At 33.5% G+C, this 24,752-nt stretch overlaps 3 protein-coding genes and 1 non-coding gene across 5 annotated transcripts; all 4 read right to left on the bottom strand.

Annotated features, from left to right (window-relative positions):
- Positions 1-7,116: 7,116 nt before the first annotated feature.
- On the bottom strand, positions 7,117-10,303 carry LOC123903068. The gene is made up of 6 exons (XM_045952941.1): positions 9,805-10,303; positions 9,196-9,300; positions 9,025-9,086; positions 8,765-8,874; positions 7,537-8,464; positions 7,117-7,436 (listed from the first exon to the last, which is right to left on the bottom strand). The coding sequence occupies exons 1-6, from the start codon at positions 9,876-9,878 to the stop codon at positions 7,348-7,350; spliced, it is 1,368 nt and encodes a 455-aa protein (XP_045808897.1). The 5' UTR covers positions 9,879-10,303; the 3' UTR covers positions 7,117-7,347.
- Positions 10,304-12,129: 1,826 nt separating this feature from the next.
- LOC123924342 (heat shock protein 83) lies at positions 12,130-15,586 on the bottom strand. Of its 2 annotated transcripts, XM_045977213.1 has the most exons (4): positions 15,132-15,586; positions 14,912-15,053; positions 14,545-14,825; positions 12,130-13,960 (listed from the first exon to the last, which is right to left on the bottom strand). In XM_045977213.1, the coding sequence occupies exons 1-4, from the start codon at positions 15,267-15,269 to the stop codon at positions 12,410-12,412; spliced, it is 2,112 nt and encodes a 703-aa protein (XP_045833169.1). In that variant the 5' UTR covers positions 15,270-15,586; the 3' UTR covers positions 12,130-12,409. The 2 variants fall into 2 exon arrangements, with proteins under 2 accessions (XP_045833169.1, XP_045833162.1); XM_045977206.1 differs by having other exon boundaries at positions 14,912-15,512.
- A 29-nt stretch (positions 15,587-15,615) lies between these two features.
- Positions 15,616-15,687, bottom strand: TRNAC-GCA. Its single transcript has one exon. It is a non-coding gene; the product is annotated as a tRNA-Cys (tRNA).
- A 1,053-nt stretch (positions 15,688-16,740) lies between these two features.
- On the bottom strand, positions 16,741-24,707 carry LOC123913064 (probable polygalacturonase). Its single transcript, XM_045963665.1, has 7 exons — positions 24,600-24,707; positions 18,728-18,778; positions 18,289-18,609; positions 18,041-18,161; positions 17,765-17,939; positions 17,590-17,660; positions 16,741-17,483 (listed from the first exon to the last, which is right to left on the bottom strand). Exons 1-7 carry the CDS (start codon positions 24,705-24,707, stop codon positions 16,741-16,743), a joined length of 1,590 nt encoding a protein of 529 aa, XP_045819621.1.
- Between the last annotated feature and the right edge of the window lie 45 nt (positions 24,708-24,752).

Below are 24,752 nucleotides of genomic sequence, written 5' to 3'. Positions count from 1 at the left end.
GCGCTTCATGGGAGGCAACCCATGAGTTTACGGTCCTTTCTTCCTTTTCACTCTTATGCTACTTTATGAATAATTGTTTGATGTTGCTTGAATATTGGCTGGATGTTTTATTGTGTACTCTGAATTTGAATCTTCTCTTGTTTGATGGTGGAATGGTTTTTACTTTTAGAGTTTGTTTCAATACGTTGGCATGTTCCTTCTAGTTACTTGAGTATCAATTGCTTGATTTTCTCCGTGTGTGATTTGTGAAACTTGCAGTGCAATAGCTTGTTGCACTCATGTGATCAAGAGGCAAAGGAAGGGAACGCACACTTTTTGACCGGTTCTTTGATTCGACCCAACCGAGAGGTATTGAGCCAAACACTCCTTTTTCTTCTATGTGTGATATCCACTCATGTATTGTCTCTCGATTTTGCTTGTCATCTTTTTATTTGATTGGTACTTTTGTAGCACACACGAGGCATGTTCCTTGGTACCTTTGAGCCTTTCTATCCACCCTTACATTATTATCCTTTGCTTAACCAATTTGAGCTGAAAGAAAATATGTTATTTTTGCAAAACCTTAAGAAATTTTTGAAAAAAGGAATGACTTTCTTGGAGGTTAGGCACCTAATTAGTGGTTGATGCGCATTGCTCACTACTAAGTTTGGGGTTGCTCTTTGGAATTAGCAACAAATAAAGTTTGGGGTGAGGGTACTAGAGAACTTATAAATGTTTTGATGGAATAATTTTTCAAAAAATTTCAAAAATTGCAAGGCAAAAGAAGAAATGAAAAAAAAAAAATGAATGAAAAAAAAAGGAGATGAATGTGAAAGAAAATAGAAAAGAAGTACAAAAAGAAGTGATAGCCTTGAATTCAAAGAATTGCAAAACTTTGTTTGATGTTGTGAAAAAAGTTCTCTAGTCCACCATATTTCAAAAGGGGTTTGGTTTATGAAAATGTTCTTTGACTAATAGGGGGATCTAACTCCAAGTTTTTCTACTACTTATCCCAAAATGTCACCATCCACCCTAGCCAAGCCACGTTATAACCCTAAAAGACCTCTAATGTGTGTGCACAAAGTGAACCGAATGAATTCTTAGATTACTTGCAAAATTATTGTTGACTTGCATTGATGTGTTGATTTGAGTGAATCACCCAAACTGAAGAGTGCATGTGAGTAGTGTGATGAAATCATAGAGCCTTGGTCGAAAAGTGTGAACTACTTGAAAATGTCTTGCGGGAACGAGTGTGCAATTGAGCATTGTTTGCAGGTGGATCATTGATCATCAGGTGATTCTCACGTATGTATGATTCGAGTGAATTTAAGGAAAATGCCAAGGTCTTGACACAAAAGCTTGAGGTAAAAGTTGTTTCCTTGAGGACAAGGAAAGGTTTAAGTTTGGGGTTGTGATGACAAATCGTCACACTCTCTAATCCATGCCTATTTTAGCAACATTAGATACATTTTAGTAGGTTTTTAGCAATAAATATGAGAGAAATCTAACCATTAGCTTGATTACTTATTTTGCAAGAAAACAGGAAAAACTGCAGGAAATGAATGATTTTCACTACGCTGGGGGCGTAGCCCATCACGCGCCGCGTGATGGAGCTCACAGGGAGCCAGGATTTGTACTCTGATCACGCGCGGCGTGATACTTGACCACGCGCGGCGTGAAGCTTGGTTCAGGAACTAGGTTGCTCTCTGACTTGACTACGCGCGGCGTGAGGCCTTACCACGCGCGGCGTGAAGCTTTGCTGAAGATGAAGATTGTTCTCTGACTTGATCACGCGCCGCGTGATTCTGTTACCACGCGCGGCGTAGTTGATGGATTTGCAACCACGCGCGGCGTGATAGATCTGGCGCGCGGCGTGGTTGCATTCTGTATATATATTTTCTGCATAATTCTGTTTTCGGGTTGGAAAATTCTGCGAAATTGGACTACATTCTGGTCTTGGAACTTGAAGATCGTGATTCAACACTCCAGTGGAGAGCTCCAAGCGCATCAGATCATGGATTCACAAGCCGTGGTGATGAAGCGAGGAAGCGAACGAAGAACGATGAGGAGCTAAACTCCTTGGAGGTAGGATCTAGGATAGTCTAGAATGTAGGGAGATCATGTGTAATCTGTTATATGTGTAAGAATCTACTCTTTTCATAGTGATTAATTTGATGCAATTCAATGTTTAATGTTTTACAATCCTTCATTAGTGTTGTAATGATTTTGAGTTAAGTCACGTGCGAGAGTATTGATTTAATGTCTGAACTGAATTGTATTGAGCGCTCGAGTGTCTCCGGTCGAGAGATTGAGGCATAGAGTGTAGCGAACGATTGACGCGCGTTAAGATCATTCGTTGTAGGTAGCTTCCGCCCGAGAGATCGGGGGAGTATCGACAACGAATAGAGTGGATTTTGACAAGAGATTGCGATTCACTATTTTGTCGATCTAGTTGTTAACACTTGAGTAGATTCCTATGATATAGTAGATTGCATGTGGTTGAACTATAGACTAGGCGATTCCGATGATTCTACCTCGCTTTTCCATTATATCAAGCATATTTTCTAGCAATTCATTACTCAACATACCCCCAATTTATGTGTATTTTCTGTATAATGTCTATGAACACCATTCGATTAGTTTGATCACACAATCCCTGTGGATCGATATTTTTATTACTACGTGATTTTCGTGCACTTGCGAAATTTATCATCAATCGTCATCGCCGTAACGTTTCAGCAGAGTGTCCCATATTGCCTTCGCAGACTTTTGATTAATGAAAAGATCAAACAGATTATCTGCCATATGAGTAAGCAGATGACCTCTAGCAGTTTTGTTGTCCTTTTCATATTTCTTCTTAGCTTCTTCGTCAGCTTTCTTGGTTTCTGCGGGAAGCGGTGTGACGATAGGGGTAGCAGGAGTAGATGATTCAACAGCGTTGACAGCAGTGTTGACATCAGCGGGAGGATCTTCAAATAGCACATAATCAACCTCTAAGGCTTCAAACAAAATCAACAGTTTTTGAGACCATCTCCTATAATTTGAGCCGTCTAGAGGTTCCATTTTCGACATATCCGGAATGATTCTTGATAGACTTCCAGCCATTTTTGTTTAGTACTTGAATAAAAAGGATAAATTTTGCTTTCAAATTGTTGGAATATATTAGGAGTAGTACAAAACAAAAAGAGTGTAACACAGATTGGAAGTTTGTTGTGCCGTGAAAAATCACTGCCTTGAAAGCAAAATTCGGCTAGACCTTGATGCAATCTAGATTGCCGACTGCTTCCCAAGGTTAACACAACGAGCCTACGAACACGTGCACTCGTGGCCTTAGGCTATGGAAATCACAGAACAATTGCTCAGATTCTAGAAGTAGAAGATAGGAAAAAGAAGTGAAGTAAAGAGAAGAATTTTCTCCCCTGTCACAAAACTATGACAGTCTTTTAAATAGAAAACCAATGAAAACCGTTCTCTACTTTTTTCAGTAAAACAGCTCCTCTTATTCCTTAATAATAGCCAAACAATTGAAATCAATTGACAGTTAGAAATATGCTAATAAATTGGAGGTTATGCAATCTGATTTAAGAGCATTAAAAGGAGATATTTGTTAAGGAATGAAAATCTTAACTGATGAAAATCAATTAAGGAAAATATGGAATAAAGTAAAAAATATTTTCTACCAATGTGCGACATCACAAAGAAAATAAGAATGGCTTCAGTTTGCCATTGTCCAACATTGATATTATAAAAAAATTGTGAAATATCTATTTTTTTACTAAATAAAATATATTCATTCATTCAAATTGAAAACAGTACATCGATGTAATACAAATTCAAAATTGCGAAAAACTAAAAGGATGAATCTGCGAACAAACTCACAGCATCCGTGTTGATATCATAAAACGACATATTGCATAGCCTGCATATTTGACTATATTGAAGTGTCCGGAATAAAACTATAGCGTTAATGACACAAAAGTCATTGATTAGATCTCCACTAGATCAAACTTAATCCTTCAACCTGAAACAAATGAATACCGCAGACGGGTTAACAATACTCTGCACACTAAGACGAGACAACAATACTACACACTAAGACCGAAAAATAATGCTAACAAATTAAGCCTAATCTTTGTCAAAAGTTTAGTTGATTTTTAAGCCTTTTAAATAAACTTTTCACATTTGATCACGTTTTTATGATAGATTTATTTTCTAAAGAAAATATTGGCAAATTATATTATATTTTTCAACAAAAAGAGCAAAGGAAAGTTTCCAAGAAGGCATGGACGTTGCTTCTACGTTTGAGAGCAAGGGCCCAGAAAACTTTTGGAGGCGTTGGTATGAAATATGAATGAGTCTGTCTGGGGCTACATACATGTGTTTGTGTGGTTCATCTGCTTCCGCGTCTGTTCCCTCAATCATGAGTCACGCGCATTCGAGTTACAGTGTAAGACAAGGTCAGCGTCTAATAAAGTCATATAATAAGACATGTTTGGATTGAATTACTATTAAACTTGTACAGGTACAAGATAAATACTTAGGAGTAACACTTTTTAAGAGAATTTTTTACATAAAACAACTTATAATATACGGAGTATTCACTATTCAGTTTCAGTTTAGTTTCAACTTATAAAAATAACATATAATTCAAACGAAAATAATTTTAATTTTATTTTATCTTGGGAGAAAATAGCTTCTACACAAACGCTTATATTATAAGCTGTAAAATAAATTGTTTATCTAAACGTGACATATATCATTACTCACTCTAGGCTCTACATATGAGTGGATATACTCAAACATACTAGTACGTTCTTTTCTTTCGAAATCAAATTACCTTGACGTGCTCAAAATTGTTTTTGTTATTTGACATCAATGAATGCATGCCAAGCGTTAGATAAGTTTTTTTTGTTGTTGTTGTCAAGGGCGTTAGATAAGTCCATCGATTGATAAAAGTGATTTAACGCAACACAGGAAAGTTCAATAACGACAAAATGAAGAGAAACAAAAGGACACACTTATCCCGACAACAAAGAAAGAATTGAAAGAGAAAGGAGAGGATAAAAGAAAGGAAAATGCTCCGATATAAAAATTTTATTTTGTAAATTGTGCATTTAAAATTTTCATGATGCAAAAAATTATGATTTCTCGTCATTAATTTTATCATTTATTTCCTCTTTTAGTATGCTTAAATAGTGTTTCGGGACACTGTTTAGCATGACCCTAAAAAAAAATCACCTAATTATAATTTTCATCGATTTTAATTACAAGACAATACAATCTTATATAATCATATGTATTAATAATAAAATATCAAAAATATTATAGAGTGTCCCAGACATTTTAAATATATTAACAAGTGTAATGTGAATTTATAAGTCTCATATTGCTTAAAAAAATGAAGGTTAAACATTTTATATATGAGATTATAGATAAACCTAACACCTTAAAAGTTTTAGGTCAAAGTGTGGTATTCAACTCACTTGTATAGCGGTTTCTTAAGCCCAATGTAGATGACCTCTCAATTGCCCACACATGACCCAACAATGGTATCAACGTTGATGGTTCGACGAAGCATTCGATCAGCTCCTTGTATCGGCTGCCCCCTCGTAACTTAATAGTGATATCAGAGCCGATGGTTAGACGAAGGGTTCGATGCAAGTGTATGGATGAAAAAAAGTTTCCGTTTGAAGGAAAACATGAAGAATTGAATGGCTCACACTTGATGGGGAGATTATTGTGGCAAGTGTGATGTGAATTAAGTCTCACATTGCTTAAAAAAGTGGAGGTTGAACATTTTATAAGTAAGATGACCCATAAATCTGACACCTTAAAGTTTTGGATAAAAGTGTGATATCCAACTAACTTCTATAGTTTTTCTTTAAGTCCAATGTAGATGGACCATCGACTACCTCCTCGTGACACAACATTGGTATCAGAGTCGATGGTTCGACGAAGGCTTCAACCGGCTCCTTGTATCGACTTACTTGCCATGTGGAAGGGACAATATCTTATAATTGGAAAGTTGAACCTAACTCAACCGTACAAAACCGACTTTTAAGATTACTTATAAATTCATATTCGTGTCTTACTTGTAAACTCATGTCTAACCAACTCACTTAAGAGACCACCTCACACCCAAACTATTAAACTTGGTGCGTGGAATTCTTCTTATTTTTTTTTTTAAGGAATCTTGGTGCGTGGATATAAATATATATAGGTGCCTAATAATATAAATTTCATAGCGGGCGGTCCAACTTAGAGAATACTATCTTAACAAATATATATAGTTTGGTCAATTCGCACTCTAATGAGACTTCTAACGAGTATAATGTATCTTTCTTATTTTACTACGGTCATTTGATCCAAGTTTTATAAACTCTCAAATGACCCACACTTTCATACAAAAACATTATTTTACAATTTGTGTTCACTGTAACGAAAAATTAAGTATCCATCATTAACTAATGGATAGGTTAAGGTCAACAAGGTTTCAACGAATTAGATATAGTTCCGACTTTTGCTCTATGAATTTTTTTTCTAGTAGTCTAGTGACCAGAAATTCCACCTTAAAAATTGATGAATAAGTGAAGTGTCCGAGATTCGAACCCCGACTCCTGCATAAAATATGTGATGTCCCTACCAACTGAACTAAGCTCACGACAAACAGTTGCATCTTTTGCTCTGATCTTTTTTAATTTTATTTTTTAATTTATAATTGAGAGGTGTTATTACTTATTAGAACACACTTTTGTGGACACATGGTGAACATCGTATAATTGTCATACGGTATCTAGTGTAAAGATTATGTTCACAAATCATTACCCTTTATAATTTTATCAAAAGTGATTGTATCATGCAAACAAAATTTAGTTCTTTTAAGCTTGCCTTTAAAATATTAACAAGTCCTATACTCCTATTATTCCAATGTTTAACCCAAATCTCTAAAAACCATTTCAATTCAACCAATCAAACTATTACCTCTTGTATGATATATAAGCAAATTTTTACTTTTTAAGTTAATTCAATAACTAATGTTTCGGGTCATACATTAGTTGTTGAATAATCTTAAAAGTAAAAATTTACTTATTGAAACTGGAGGGAGTATATATGTACCAAAAAGAATACCAATCAAAGTCTAAAACCAACCAATTATCCGCAAAAAGAGTCTAAAACAACCACAGCTGTGGAACAGTAACTAAAAATGTAGCTAGAGAAATCTACTAAAGAAACTTCAGAGCCTTCATGACTACATCACTAAAAAAATATGAAAAATTAAAGCAATCCATTGTCACATTCACTCATCATGATAATATTCGTTTCTCCATCTCAACTACTGAATGACTGCTGAACACGGTGGAAAGTCTGCTACTTGTAGAATCCTCCAAAGAACTTACCATGAGAATCTCCAAATTTGTCAACTGCTGCTTGATCTATATTGCCATAACCATGAGAATCTAACCATGTTTATTACGATAAAAAATCAGTAACTAAAACACAATTTAAAATTTCAGTTATGCATGACTCAAACAAAACATTATGCAAGCGATTCCTTACCAGGAGGTCCATTTACAGAATTGTCATAGCTTTGGCCCTTATATTCAAACCAATTCTGCATTGGATTTGGTTTCTCCTTGCATGAAGCCAACTTGTCAAATGCAGGCAACTGTGGTTGCATTTTCCCCTGTTGGAACGTTGATTCACCAGCTCCAAGACCAAACCTTCTAAGCTCACCAGGATCATAAAGAGGGGAATGTTGATAAATTTTGTGGTATGGGCAATGGTGGGAAGACAATGAGTATACAGCTGGACCAGTGGAGCTTCTCAGAAAACAATTCTGATCTTGTTGATCCATTCCTGGATTCAACTGATTAGAATAAGACGGCGGGGTAGAAAGGTGCATGTGAGCAAGTCTGGCTCCATGCTGCACCAGCTTCACCATAATATCATCCATAAGGGAATCATCGTACTCAAAATCAGAAGAATCACTATCATAATAACCATCATCATAATCATCATCATCACCATCGAGTACGGATTCCGCTAGCTTCTTAATCATAGCAAAAGTTGGATCATCCGAGTCCAAATCCCAATCAAAATCATCTTCAGTCTGATTGCTTTCATCGGGGGCAGATATCAAACTATCAATCACATCCGGACTTTCCACTTCAGGCGCCAATATAGGAGGCCCATCATATGTAATTAAACTGTCCTCATCAGGCAATATTAGACCAGGGATACAAGTTGAACTATCTTCTAAGCTCATATTGGAAGATTTTAATTCCAACTCCTGTTGAATTTGGACATCAGGGATCACTGATTCTGCTGGCTCCTGACTTGTACACTCAGAAGATCCAGATTTGTTACCACTAAGCGAGCCATTGCTGTCCAGTGGTTCTGCTGGCTCCTGACTTGTACACTCAGAAGATCCAGATATGTTACTATTAAGCGAGCCATTGCTGTCTCCAGTTGAAGAAGATAGTGCCTGAAAAACAGGATGTTATGAACCTTACTTCTTCATCAAGAAACCAAATCATATTTGAATGCCTAAGTCTACCTCAATTTCTTCATCAAGAAACCAAATTATATTTGAATGTCTAAATCTACCTCAATAACTTTCATCAAGAAAACAATATTTGAATGCCTAAATCTACCTTAATTACTTCATCAAGAAAACAAACCATATTTGAATGCCTAAATCTACCTTACTTCATCAAGAAACTAAACCATATTTGCAGATAGCTTAATCTAAGCAAGCATATTCTATATAAACCTAAAATCAGACCTTGTTGCGACATGGAGGCAGATATGGTTCATTACTCTTATGCAGAAAATTGACATTATCCGGAGCCTTCGGAGCAGAATCTTGACGCTTTTCTTGATTACAAACATAATCTGTTTCAAAGCATAAATGTTTTTAAATGCTTTATTTAAACAAGTCATAGTATGCAAAGATAGTTCAGAATTAATTCATGCATACACATTAAATAGCAAGAGGATAATCAATTGAAGAGTAGTAAACCAAAGAGACCAAACAGTACATACCTGAATTTTCAAGATCTTCACAATAAGGCGAGGGTAGGAGGCCAAGTGAATTTTCAAACAAGCTGATCAAGAAACAGTAAAAAAATTAAGCAACTTACAAAAAAAGAACAGGAGAATAATACACAATCTCTTAAAAAACACAATGTAGAGAAGAAGAGGGTTTTTAGTTACTAAGTCATTGTAAGTCGAATCTCCCTTTGTAATTTCAGTGTTCTGAGACCACCAACTTTGGCTAATGAGAGAAGAAAGTTCCTTGTGTATGAAATTCTTGACCTTCTGCAACACCAAATAAAACAATCTTGATTAGAGATAATGCATTACTTAGTTTCTAGTATTTAACTAAGTTACAAAACTATATCCTCTCACCAAATACTTTGGTTATTAAAAATTCAACCAAAGTTCAAACCTATTTTCAGTTAAAATTAAGCGGATATATAGCTAAACGGTTTATAACATGACAATAGATAATTAATAATAATACTCTTTTATAAGCTAATAATCAAATAATAACAAACTCTATATATAAAAAAAAAAAATAGTAACAAACTAATAACAGATTAGCTTAAAATATGACGTAAATCAAATTTGTTGACACAATAATTAATAAATAATAATATTTATAATAATCAAGTAATAAAAAATTAAAAACAGAGCAGGCTAAAAACATGCCGTAAATAAATATGGTTAATTAATTTGGATCAAGAACATAATAATAATAATTAATAATTAATAATTAATAATTAATAATTAATCACTAATTAATCACAAGTTGAAGTTTACTTGGGAGGATCTTCAATGTAACTATCGGAAGTAGACGCTGCAAATAATGCGGAATGTCGATTTTCCTGGAACATTTTCTCGGGAAAATCTTCACTCCCAAAACAGTAAGTGAAACAAAATGCAAGAATCCTATCAAGAATCGGAATAGCGTACTTGAAGAAACAGAACTCGGAATGCAATTTACAAGAACAAGAACGATTGTAGAAGTATCAAGATCAAGATTAAGAAGAAGATTCTAAACCTAAAATCAAGAATATACTAAAAGTGCGTATCTATCGTCTGTGATTTTGGAAGAGAAGAAAAATAACGACGGTAATAGCGACGATAGCAGCGTTTGGAGGTCGAGGTGGCGGTGGAGGAAGATAATGAAGAGACAAATGAAACATTTTCTCTCGCGTGAGATTTTCTCGAGAAAATGTTTTTGAGAGAGAAAATCAGAAGAAGAAAGAAAGAAAAACTTGCTGAAGAAGTAAAACAAAACCAACGAACCATAAAGAGTAAAGACTGAAGCTATTCCACTCTACTTATAGTACACTGACTGCCACGCGATGTCATGCGCTTGAACCTCACTCACTTGTCTGTATCCACTTGAATAACAAAAAGGGTCTTGTTAACATGTGCCTAAGGGCACATGTTAAGATATACTAAAATAGAAATTCAACATTTAATGATACAAAAAATTTAATGCTACAAAAGTCAAAATTCACAAATTAGCATTTAATAATTTCTATTTTTGCTTCCTTAACATGTGCCTTATGGGCACAAGTTAACATTCTCCTAACAAAAATTCTTTCTTCTTAATCATAGGTATGTGTGATAAAAATTTGATTTTTAATTAATTAATTTTGCAGATGAGATTTTATAAGTTGAATGATATTATGATTTTGAAATTCAATTTTATAATAGAAGAAAATACTAATTTTTTATGTAAAGTTATAGAATATTAGTAGTTTCTTCTGTTATGAAACTGAATTTCATATTGAAATAACATTCAACATAATTTAACTTATTTAATCATATACTTTATATAGAACGAGTTAAATTTTAGTTTTAATACAAAGTTCATGTTTAGATTTTGAACATATGAACCCTAATTTAAAATTAGTATGTCATTAAGAATTTTTAGGTTGCTTAAGTTACAATTAACAATGAATACTAAATTTGTTAACATATACAGTGAATCATAAATAATAAATTAGAAAACTTACCTCTCTTTTTCTCAATGTCAATGGATGCTCTTTAAACTGATTCTACTTTTCTTTACTTCACTGTAATGCTAGCTCATATATGTACTTTTAAACAAATCTTTTTGAGATACTTTATTAAATAAATCTTTTTTAAACAAATCTTTTTGAGATACTTCTATTTTCTTGAAAGATATGAACCCTAATTTAAAATTAGTGTGTTATTAAGAATTTCTAGGTTGCTTAACTTACCTCTCCACCGTTTTTGAATGTCGATGGATCTACTTTTCTTTAGTTCACTTGTAATACTTATATATGTGTACTTCTTTAACAAGTGAACCCTAGTTTTTTCTTTTTAAAAATCTTTTTGAGATACTTTTATTTTTTCGAAAAAAAAGAAAAAAATTATTACTACTATTAAAGAAGACAACCAAGGTCAAAAAAGACTTTATCTAATTTTTTTATTAATTTTATCTCTTTTTTTTTGTGTGTAAAAAAAGAGGGCACAACCCTAATTAATTTTATCTAATCTACTCTTATTAATTATCAACTGATTTATTTGATATATACCTTTTCGTCTAATTTTCTTACTTAGGTCACAATATTCTAAAAACTTTTAACTATAAAAATATATTCTAAAAAGGAAGAACATCACAAAACCACCTAAAACAATAAATTATCTAATAATTTATAGAAAAAAAAAAAACATATATTTTAGGAACACTTTTTTGTCAAATATGTTTATAGAGGGAGTAACTAATAATTGTTGAATTCAATCATAACTGAATTTTCAGTCCTTGCTAATTTCATACACAATTGCTTCTAGTTTAATCTCAATTGTTATTAATTCTATCTTGTCCTGTTGCATTACTTGCTTGCTAGGTAGAAAGGATGGGAGAAAATGAGTAATTTGTATCCCTTATTATGTGAAGTAATTCACGAATAATCTAATTCCTATATCCTAACTTCTACCTTCAATGTTAAAACTTAAAAGTAACTTCAATAATCCAGCTTAAGAGAGGACTGAGGACAGAAAATTAAGTAGATATCCTCATGAATGGCTTCTTTAATATTTTATTTTAGCTAACAATATTTTATCCAAATAATAAAATAAAATTATTCCCTAACATGTGATAAGTAATTTTAAAGAATGTAAAAGAAGTTTAATTTTTTTATAGAGAGAAAGATAAAAAGAGTACAACTCAAAATCGCTTTATACTACAAAATTAGTTGATGAGCAACAAAAGCACATTTGATACCATAAGATGATACTGTAAAACCAAAAGCAAAAGAAAGTAAAGCACAAACTTATGTAGATAAACATTCTTCACCACCCCTATGAACAAGGCCAACACAAAATGACACCAGAAAATTTTCTTACAGTAAACAATTGACACAAGAGTAAAGATATTATTGACCACTTAATCAACCTCCTCCATCTTGCTCTCTTCAGCACCTACCTCCTCCAATGGGGGCATATCTTCATCTCCAGCAGTCTCCTCTTCATCAATGCTGAGACCCAGCTTCAACATCCTATGAATTCTAGCAGCAAATGTGCTTGGATCATCAAGGCTGAAACCAGAAGTCAAAAGTGCTGTTTCGAAAAGAAGCAACACAAGGTCCTTCACTGACTTATCATTCTTGTCAGCTTCAGCCCTTTTCCTTAGTTCTTCCATAATACCATTATCTGGATTAATTTCCATGGTCTTCTTGCTGGACATGTAACCACTCATGCTGCTATCTCTCAATGCTTGAGCCTTCATGATCCTTTCCATGTTTGCACTCCACCCATATTCACCTGTCACCAAACAGCATGGAGAATCCACAATCCTATCAGAGACAACTACCTTCTCAACTTTGTCTCCCAATATCTCCTTGATTGTCCTGCAGAGATCCTCAAAAGATTTCTTCTTCTCCTCTCTCTTCTTTTTCTCTTCCTCACTCTCCTCATCTAACTTCAAACCTTCCTTGGTAGCAGACACTAACTTCTTACCATCATATTCCTTCAGTTGTCCAACAGCATACTCATCAATAGCATCTACCATAAAGAGCACCTCATAGCCCTTCTTCTTAAGCTTCTCCAAGAATGGAGAATTCTCCACTGCCTTCTTGCTCTCACCAGTGATATAGTAAATGTCCTTCTGACCATCTTTCATTCTGGTAACATAGTCCTTCAAGCTTGTCATCTCATCTCCACTTTTTGTAGAGTGGTATCTGAGCAAATCAGCCAATTTAGCTCTGTTCTGGCTATCCTCATGAATACCTAATTTCAAATTCTTGGAGAAAGCATCATAGAATTTGTTGTAATCTTCTTTATTCTCAGCAATCTCATTGAACATCTCAATACACTTCTTCACAAGATTCTTCCTAATCACCTTCAAGATCTTGTTCTGTTGTAGCATCTCACGAGAGATGTTGAGTGGCAAATCATCAGAGTCAACAACACCTTTGATAAATCCAAGGTACTCAGGGATAAGTTCCTCACAGTTGTCCATAATGAACACCCTCCTCACATACAGCTTGATATTGTTCATCTTCTTCCTAGTGTCAAACAAATCAAACGGTGCTCTCTTGGGAACAAAGAGAATAGCCTTGAACTCGAGTTGGCCCTCCACGGAGAAATGCTTAACAGCCAAGTGATCTTCCCAATCATTGGTAATGCTCTTGTAGAAAGAACCATACTCCTCCTTAGTAATCTCCTCTGGCTTACGCAACCAGATTGGTTTCTGCTTGTTGATTTGTTCCCACTCATGAGAAACCTCCTTAATTTTCTTCTTCTTCTTAGAATCTTTCTCCTTCTCTTCATCTACTTCCTCAACATCTCCTTCCTCTTCCTTCTTTGGTTCATCATCCTCGTCATCACTAATCTCTTTCTCAGTTGTCTTCTCAGTCCAGAGGTAGATTGGATAGCTAATGAACTCAGAATGCTTCTTCACAAGATCCTTAATCCTCCTCTCCTCCAAGTACTCCAACTATAACAAAGAACCAATTAAAAATTCAATAAATCATTTGTTTGTTTACAGAAAAAGGAAACCAAAGAAGAATAACATTAAAATTTTAGTGGTTCAAATAACATTAAAATTGGTTGGTTATTTAAAATACTAAAACAGTGTAGTTGGGTACACAATTTCTTTTGAACAACTTGGATACACAATTTAAATAGTAGTTCAATTAGAATATATCAAAATTGAAGGTAAGATTCTTGTATAAAATAGATGTGGCCTTTGGCATCACAGTCCATGTACCAGAATCACAGTGATCTACCGCGATTTTGCAGAAACTACACTTAGTAGCTTTTGGAAAATTATGGTAGATCACCGTGATTCTGGTATACTACTAGGATATAAAACATTCACGTACACTAGTGATTCTTGTTGATTAAGTTCAACATAAAAAACACTAAAACCATTAAAACTATCAATGTATCAGAATTAGTCTCTAGAATTAATACTATTTTAAATTTGTCCTTCAAATTGAAACTCTTTAATCCTATATCAATTCAATGACTCAAATTGTCAACAAACTAAATCATAGAGTTGAAGTTTGATGTATTTACCTGATCTTCCTTGAGGAACAAGGTAATCTTAGTTCCCCTACCAAGTTGTTCGCCATTAACATCCCTAGTAACAGTAAAAGATCCACCAGCCTGTGATTCCCAAATGTATTGTTCATCATCATTGTGTTTAGTAGTAACAATGACTTTCTCCGCAACAAGATAAGCAGAGTAGAATCCAACACCAAATTGACCAATCATGCTAACATCAGCCCCAGCCTGTAATGCCTCCATGAATTCCTTTGTACCAGACCTCGCAATCGTACCCAAATTGTTCACCAAATCTAAAACACAACATTTAATTAACACACAATGAACATTACAATTCACAATTGAGCACATTTCAAAATTCAATTAATAATTAGTTTACCTGCTTTGGTCATGCCAATACCACTATCAATAATTGAGAGTGTTTTGTTTGCTTTGTCAGGAACAAGTCTGATGAAAAGCTCAGGTTGAGCATCAAGTTTACTCTTGTCCGTTAAGCTCTCGAATCGAATTTTATCCAAAGCCTGTAACCAAAACAAAATCAGAATCCAAAAACTCAAAATAAAGTAACAAATATAGAAAAGGCGAAAAAAAAAACTCACGTCGGAGGCATTGCTGACGAGTTCACGAAGGAAAATCTCCTTGTTGCTGTAGAAAGTGTTGATGATGAGACTGAGAAGTTGGTTGATCTCAGCCTGGAATGCAAAGGTTTCAGCGTCACGCATTTCAATTTCTGCCATTGGAACACAAAACGGTCGATGAATTGCTGTGATCAAATAAGAAGAAGAATAATCGCGTTTGGGTTGATGAGCTCAAAAGAATAATCGCTTTTGTTGTTTGTTTATTTGAAGTTGAGTGAGGAAAGGAGAAGGAAGGTATTTAAATAGCGAGAAGTGGGAGGGTCTGGAATGTTCTACAAACGTCGTTAAGAAGTCGCTAAGTTTGTGTACAGCCTGGCTGGATTCTGGAACCTGCTCAACGTTTCTTCTTCTTTCTTAAGGCCGTTGTCTTCTCAAAACTATTTTTAACTTTTTTTAACCGTTCAAAAAAATAAATAAATAAATAAAACGAAGTAATAACATAAAAAGGGCCCAACCGGGTTCGAACCGGTGACCTCTTGATCTGCAGTCAAATGCTCTACCACTGAGCTATGGACCCTGTTTATACATTGTTTCAAATATTTTATTGACCATTCTTTTTTTTTCTTTTTTTTTTAAAGGAAAATACTTATATAAAAGAGAAACTAAATAAGAATTACAAGACTTTTATCTTTTTGGATAAAAGGCCAAATACACATGGGTATACAATTGTTTCAAACACTATTGGGCTCATTTTCGACCCACTTGATCATCTCATGGGCGATCTGGTTTGCGTCTCTATGTACACACCTAATATCAGAATTAGAGTTGCTTTCCAAAAACTTGATACAGCGCTACGCCACTCCAACCCAACCTTTTCCTAATCTCAGCTTTTCATTTGATTGCTTTCACAATAATTTGCGAATCCATCTCAAAAATCACATGACGTTCTTCCAACTTTTCAATCCAATCGAGAGCATCATTTAGCCCTAAAGCTTCTCCTGTAGTTACATCGAACGAACCCTTATGAACAGTATTTTGGTATTTATGGGTGAATTTCCATTTTTGCTTTAAACAAATACCAAAATATATGAGGGAGGCCCAGCCTATGAGGGTTCGTTCGATGTAACTACGGGAAATTTACGAGGCCTAAGAGAATTGTTGGGGGTCTAAAAAGAATTTTTTTAAACTGAATTATATCCAATTCCAAAAGGGAGGCCCAGCCTATCCTCATCAATTAAACCCACGGTAGGGGATTAACCCCACGTTAACACAAGGTAGGAAAGAATCATGGGGCACTAATTAACACAAGGTGCCCTAACACAATGCATGATTGGAGCATGACGAGAGGCAAAAAACCTCCCATGATGATGACAAGCAAAGTGGGGGGCAAAAATCATGGAAATATACATAGGAAGTTAACATTTTATCCGGAGCTTGACTTAGTTGGTAGGACCTTGCATTATATATGCAGGGGGTTGAGGTTGAAATCCGTTCATCCCATTTATCCACGTTTAAGGTGAAATTTCTAACCACTAAAAAAAACTAGTATAATTTTGGATACTAAATAAGAAGTGCCCAAACTAACGGGCTTGGATTCTTATCAGTTTATCAGTTTATCACTAAAAAATTTCTAACCACTAAAAAAAACTAGTATAATTTTGGATACTAAACAAGTCTTGAACTGAACATTTTCAATGACCAGTTTATCAGTTGGAAAAGGACAATCCACCTTCTTATCAGGTAACAAAGCACATGGTTGAGGAACCACATTGCTTGTAACTCCAGCAACATCAGTGCAATTCCATGGAAGCTTCACCTTTTTTGCATCCATTTCAATATCTGAATCCTTTTTTACAAACATTTCAATAGTCGCATTAGAAATACATATTCCTGTAAAAGGATCATTAGAAATTCCTTCTAGTTTCCCTGCAATCGTCGCATTCTTAGCAGTAACATCTCTAAAATTTATTCCATTAATCTCAGGCAATGCTTTTGGATCAAATTTGCTATCAGGATGATCTCCATAAGAACCAGTCATCCAAAACACATATTTCATTGTGTTCAAATTCAATCCTTTAACAAAAATGTCCTTCACGAATCCACCTCTACCGACAGCTGATTTAATTCTAACAGCTGATTCTGTGTTGATGGCGGTTAAGTCTTCGATTCTAACATCTTGGACTCCACCTGACATTTCACTGCCTATTGCAACCATAGCACTCTTAGGAGATATACATGTTACCCTTCTTATGACGATATGTTCTGATGGCTTTCCAAATTTGATTCCATACTGATCCCATCCACTTTTAATTGCGATACAATCATCACCAGATTCGATATAGTTGTCTTCAATTCTAACATTAGTACATGAATCTGTTAAGAAAACAAATTGGAAAAAATGTAGTATAGTTAGTGTTTTAGTCCTTGTAATTGTATCTTTTGTTCGATTTTGATATATAAACGCCACATAAAAATTTACCTGGGTTGATGCCATCTGTGTTTGGAACATCCAATGGAGCACGAATGGTAAGTCCATTTACGATTATGTTACTGAAGATATAAGTTTAATCAGAAGAATGAAATAATAATGTGTATATAGAGAAAAACAAAACATTAATTTTTTTTGAGAAATTTAAAAAGGTGACTAATCAAACCTGCTGTAAATTGGATGGACAAACCAATAAGGGGAATTGATCAAATTGAGATTTGAGATTTGGATTTGATCAGAGTACATGAGTTCAATCATGTATGGTCTAGTAAGTTTCACTTCACCCTTTTTGAACTTCTCCCACCAAACAGATCCTTGTCCATCAATTGTCCCATTATTACCTTATGAACAAATTCCAATAGGTCAGGAAAAAAATACTATAAACTTAACAAACAAAATGTTTAATGATGCCTAATCTTTACATTATCAACTAAGTAATTACCGGTAATTATAACATCAGTGAGATGAGTTCCGAAAATGAGACTACTATATCTTCCGGCTGGTGCATCTCTTCCTCTTCCATAAGAGGGTAAAACAGGAAGTTGAGGCCAATCTGCTTCATTCTGTTTAATTAAAATGACCCTTTAGTACATTATTATATAATTATTCAAATGCTAGTACAAAATTAAATAGGATCATATACTTTTAAGAATTCAATGCAAATGAAACGGAGAAAATTGTAATTTATACCTGAGATGCAAGAATGACAGCATCCTTTTGGAGAAAAAGAGTGAAATGGCTTGTGAGATTGAAGCTTCCGGTTAACCATTTACCTGGCGGAACAATAAGTGTTGCGCCACCATCATTTGCATATTGGCTAAGTTTGGTTATTGCAGAGTTAAATGCCTTTGTGTTAAGGGTTTTTCCATCGCCAACAGCGCCAAAATCGGTCAAAATTGCACTGTGTTTTCTGCAATTGATAGCAGTATAATCAATTTTGTTCGAACTACTTGGTACTCTGCATTCTACTAATGATCCAAATATCAAAACTGCGGAGATCACACCAATAATCTGCACAAAACAATAATAATCACCATATGTAACGTTTATTTTCTTAGACAAAAATAAGCAACATTATATATGAATATGAACAAATATATACATAAAAACTATGGACAAAGAAAATTACGTAGGAATTTTGGAATATTGGATTCTTCATGTTTTGATGAGAAATATGTAACTTGTGGATAAACACACATATATGTTTGATATATATATATAGTGAGGATTATGAATACAAATGCTTATTAAAGTCAATCGTTACTGTATTTTTCAACGAATCGGTTACTATTCTTTTCTATAGTTATATAATTTCCTTGTTTAGTTGTAAAAAAAAGTTGATTCACTGCATGATAATAGAAATAGTAATAACGATGATTCAAAATTAACGCATTTTTTCGGTTATAATTGGACAAAATTTAAGTGGCATAAATGTCCATCTTGGGTTTTTATTTGTTTTTGACCGAAAAGTCTGGAATATCCTTTTTAAGAAATATAATGTTGCATGGAAAATATAAATTATGAGTTGATTTACAAAATTGTCCTTTATTTATTATCAAGAAAAAATAAATTGAAGAATTGAAAGAAGAGAATATTAAATAGTTAAGGGTATAATAAGAAAAATAACATTAAATCTTATGATGTGTGAGTGATGAAAGAATCACAAAAAGTAAAAAAGAAATCAAGATTAATTCGTGGTAGTTGATAATTTCATATTTTAAAAGTATTTTCTGCTCTTATTATAAAAAATAATGTTATATTTTTGTTCCTAAAAAACTTTTATTCACATAATTTTAATTCATATGATTCTAAATATATCTACAAAATAATAATTTTATGCATGTAATTTTTAGGGACAAAAACTTATTTAACACATGAAAGAATATGAGTCTATTCTTGCATATATATATCTCAAGTGTCTTGAACCTTTTATAGTCACAATTATCCTCTTGAAGAAAAATGAGCGAAGCCACTAAATTGGAAGTTGGAAGGATCATTGCCGATAATTAAAGTTGCAGACTCTTAAAAGGGTTTGGAAATGTTAGAAGTAGGTACAACATATAGCAGATAGAAATGATCAATGTGGTACTTAAATCACAAGAGTTTCGTACACAAATTCTTGCATATAGTATAATTTTAAAAAATTTAACCAGAAGAATGAAATAATAGTCTATACATAAAAAAAAATTGAAAATGGTTAACTCAACAAACCTGCTGTAAATTGGATGTAAGCAGAGGAGGCTCGCATGCATGTGCGAGGTGTGCGACGGCATAGGGCCTCAAAATTTTGAGGGCCTCAACTCAAAATTTTGAGGTCCTATAATATTACTTATATATTATTTAGACATATAAAATATCAGATGTATATTAATAGATTAATTTTTAGGTCCTAAAATAATAGTTATATATTGTTAATGTTCATAAATATCATGAGTATCAATATATTAGTTATCTATACTCGTAAATATAGTTCTAGTCCATTTTAATCTTTGCATAAAATTTAATCTTAAATTATGATGTTACTTTTTGACGTTATATTCAAAGATAATTATTTTGTATTTCTTGTTCCATTTAATTTAATGTAAGATTTAATATTGATAATTTATATGTTTACAAGAATGTTTTTTTTATATTATATGCAATTTAAATCGATAATTTTTTTAATTTTTTTTATTAAGGGGCCACTTTTATATTTTGCACAGGATCTCCTAAAACTCGGAGACGCCCCCAGGATGTAAGGCTGCTCAAGAAGTGTGGATAGAATCCGAATTTTGGGAAAGATTGCACCAGCAAATATCTTCATTGAATCGATGGGCAGCAATACTATGGCGCAAGTAGCTATGTTACTATATGAAAGAGGTTGTTGAATTTATTTAATAACTGCTATGTTGGGAGACAAGCTAACCGAGTAACTCACAAATTAGCTCAGACAGCTCGTTTATATGCTAGTCACCAAGTTTTTGATTATTGTCCACCTTTTTTTGAAGAAGTTATTGTCCACCTTATATCGAGACTTTTATAATGAGTGAAATGCTTCCGTCAAAAAAGAAAACTTTTGAGTCATAAAAAGGTCATAAAAAGTAAAATAAAAAAAATAATAATGAAAATAAATCAAGACTTCTTTTGAAGAAGTCATAAGAATATATATAAAAAATATCAAGATTAATTTATAGTGGCCCATTTGGATTTGACTTATTTTTAAGTCTATGAAAATAGCTTATGCAAATAAATAAATTTTTATGTTATTTCATAAGTTTTCACTAATAAAAATTTGTATCTTTATAGGTCGTTTTCTCATAAACTATCTTACATAAGATAAAAATAAGTCAATTCAAACGAGTTCTTGATAATTTCATATTTTGAGAGTATTTTAATAAATGTCATAGAAAAAATATAAATGAAATTTATCATAATAATAGTAAGACAAAATATTGATTCAGGTTTGAGTTTTCTTCGATTTCAAAAGACGGATGTGGGTAATGAATCTACTAGTATTCATCTTGAATCCGCCCTATTTGTATCAACATTATATTTTTTTACCTTTATTAACTGAAAAACTCTTCAACAAATTCTCAAATATGAGGATACCTAAATCTTATCAGGTTTGGGGATGGAGAAGATAAAACTCATCCCGCCTGCCTTTTTGCCATGCCTATATACTATATCTTAGGTGTCTTGAACTTTCTATAGCTGGATTAATACTCATCCTTGAATACTGACGGATAAATGAATGAAGCTGTTAAAATGCAAAGGGTTATCTAGGATCATTGCCGATAGAATTAAAGTTGACGCTTAAGGGTCCGTTTGGTGCACAGGATAAGAGACAGGATAAGATAACTGTATCATATTCTGCCGCAATCCAGTGTTTGGTGATACAGCAGGATATGATAAGTTAATTCTGATCAAGCTTATCCTATCATGTCTCTCTAGTTATAGTGGCCCATTTGGATTTGACTTATTTTTAAGTCTATGAAAATAGCTTATGCAAATAAATAAATTTTTATGTTAATTCATAAGTTTTCACTAATAAAAAATTGTATCTTTATAAGTCGTTTTTCTCATAAACTACCTTGGAAAAAAATATAATGTTACATAAAAGTTTATTTATTTGTATAAGTAATTTCACGTAACATAAAAATAAGTCAATTCAAACGAGCTCTTGATAATTTCATATTTTGAGAGTATTTTAATAAATGTCATAGAAAAAATATAAATGAAATTTATCATAATAATAGTAAGACAAAATATTGATTCGGGGAGGAATGCTAGCAACACACTCTTTAACAAACATACTCCAACACACTCTCTTTTATTGGTTGAAATTCACATGGGTCCCATAAAAGTTATATGGGTCCACATTTTTTTATGGGACCCATGTGAATTTCAACCAATAAAAGAGAGTGTGTTGTAGTGTGTTTGTTAAAGAGTGTGTTACTAGCATTATTCTTGATTCGGGTTTAAGTTTTCTTCGATTTCAAAAGAGGGACGTGGGTAATGAATCTACTAGCTAGTATTCATCCTGAATCCGCCCTATTTGTATCAACATTATATTTTTTTACCTTTATTAACCGAAAAACTCTTCAACAAATTAATTCTTAAATTACATTTTTCTGCTTAGCATGATGGGATACCCGAACCCAATTTTGTATGAGTTTGAGGGTCTATTTTTTTCCTTTGTAGTCGAAGCAAATATGAGGATACCTAAATCTTATCGGGTTTGGGGATGGAGAAGATAAAACTCATCCCGGCCTGCTTTGTTGCCATGCCTATATAGTATATACTATATCTTGATGTTTTCTCTTTAGGCCCCCCATGGTTCTTTCCCCCCCTCATGATTTTACTTTTTTGCCCTTCAATAAAAACTTCGGTTGCTACGAATCAAAATTTTTTTACCTTGAAAAAAAATTTCGATTTCTGTTAACCGAATTTTCCTTGAATTTGAACTAGAAAAAACCAAAATTTTTATAAGGACAAAATTTTCCTTAAAGGGACATTTGATAATGTTAGAAGTTAGCAAAACCCAAAACTGTGTATTTTGTAGTGTTTCTAACATTTCTTGTGCTAGTGCACTTTTCTTTCATACCTTAAGGGGGTTGGCTTTTTCCATTTTATTTTTGTTTTATAATAATTTCTGTTTTGTTATTTTAATTTTGAGTTTTATTCTGGTGTTTTTATAAATTTAAAATATGTAATTAGTGACATAAAAAAGTTAATTGTGACATGTCAGCAATTTTTACCTAGTCATTAAAAATGTGACACATAAGATCATAATTGTTTGAGAGGGACTAAAATTGATTGAAATGAATATAGGTGGACTATTTTCATGAGGAGAGAGGAGATCAAAACTGTAATTAGAAATTTGCTTTTTAGGTCCCCTATATTACTTTGAGCCCCCGTCTTGACGATTTTGCCCTTGACAATTTGGAAATTATAATACGAATTTGTATGTGTTTGTACTGTGTTCACCCTACGCCCACACCAAAAAAAGCGTTGTGTAATGTGCAAAAACAGTTCTCTTTTCCTACTTTAGAGAACAATTTTATGAGTTACTTTAGAGAACATAGGAAACCGTTGCTGTTGACTATAACATTTTTAAAAAAATTAGAAATTTATGGTGAGGCCCATTGATGACAGTAGAGCAGCAACCATATTCACACCCTTCTTATTTGACATGTACCACAAGGCATTAACACCAATGTTACTTTTTTTTTAGAGGCTAAATTATATTAGTAAAAGAAAGTAAAGGGAAAATAGGTACAAGAAGTACAACAACTTCCCTAAAACTAGAATTGAAAAAAAAAATCCATTATCCATTGTTGTATTTACCATTTTCCATAACGTAAATCAAAGGATTGTTGTACTTTTCCTTGATGTAGACCAATAATTTCTTAAATCTCATTGGATAACTACAAAACCAATCTGAAGCAGCTTGCAAATATATATAAGAATAAATGGAGTTTATATTTTTATGTTATCAGAAAGATATATAAACTTCATTTGATGTGGTTGTTTGTACCTTTGGACCTATTGATGAGCTTCAAAGTAGTCTATTAATACATGAACAAAGGACTCAAGGGAATAAAGAGGAGGAACATGTTGTGAAGGTCACAAATGAAGGGAAAACAGGAGGAAGAGAAAAGGGTTGTGGAGGAAGAGGATGGAGGAAAGGAAGACAATCTTTCAACAAAGAATTCAATGAATGTTATAAGTGTCCCGAGTTAGGGCATTTTCAGTATTAGTCTTCAACTTTGGATGAAAAAGTAAACTATGTTGAGTTTGATGAAGACAGAAATGTTAATTGCGACTCATCATTCTAATTACACAAATTCAACACGACTCTAGAGTAATTTTGTACACATGTCACTCCCATATTCAATTTGAGCAAATCCTACATGGAAAAAGACAAAAAAACTTCTTCTTTTGGGCGAAAATTCAAATGATATTTCCCTCCTCTCATGTTATGCGAAACTGGGCCAAATACTTGAGTTTACAGTCTGGCTCTGGCCCAGCAAAGCCCAATCCTGAAGAAAGAAAAGCTTTGACGCCAAACAAAAAAACATTTCAATCAATGTGTGGCCACTTTCATCGATTGTGTGTTGTTTTCTTCTTTTAGCCAATAAAGTTTATTTCCACATATCACACTAGAAAGCAAACACAGTCTGCATACATGCTAGGTTGAAATCAATTTCAAATTTCAAATTTCAAATTCTCCCTCTCTTCAATATCATAACTCACTTTCGTTCTGGATTTCAATTCTTCTCTCATAAGCTCTCTCTCATCCTCATCGATATCTTCACCACCACCACCACCTTCGCCGCCATCACTTTCTTTCTCATTGATTTCATTATATGATTTTTATTTGGAATGTCTAATTTTCTGTTTATGTATGCAAAATTAGGTTCTCTTCTCAATCAAATCCTCCAACCTGTCCTTCACAGCCCCAAAATTCAATTTTCTTCAAAGTGATGAAGTGTATGGGGTTTTGCCGATATAATACACACTTCAGTCCTTAAGAACCAAAGACTAGCATTTTCGTAAGTTACAATACGAATCGAAGCAAGTTCAAGTCTTAATTTACGAAGCCATGGGTTTTCTTGCGTTCTTGCCATTTTTGACCTCATGTTGTAGCCATAGAACACTACTTCGGTACCTGC

Source organism: Trifolium pratense, linkage group LG1 (assembly GCF_020283565.1).
Source record: "Trifolium pratense cultivar HEN17-A07 linkage group LG1, ARS_RC_1.1, whole genome shotgun sequence".
Taxonomy (NCBI): Eukaryota; Viridiplantae; Streptophyta; class Magnoliopsida; order Fabales; family Fabaceae; genus Trifolium; species Trifolium pratense.
This window is presented reverse-complemented; position numbering and strand designations above follow the sequence as displayed.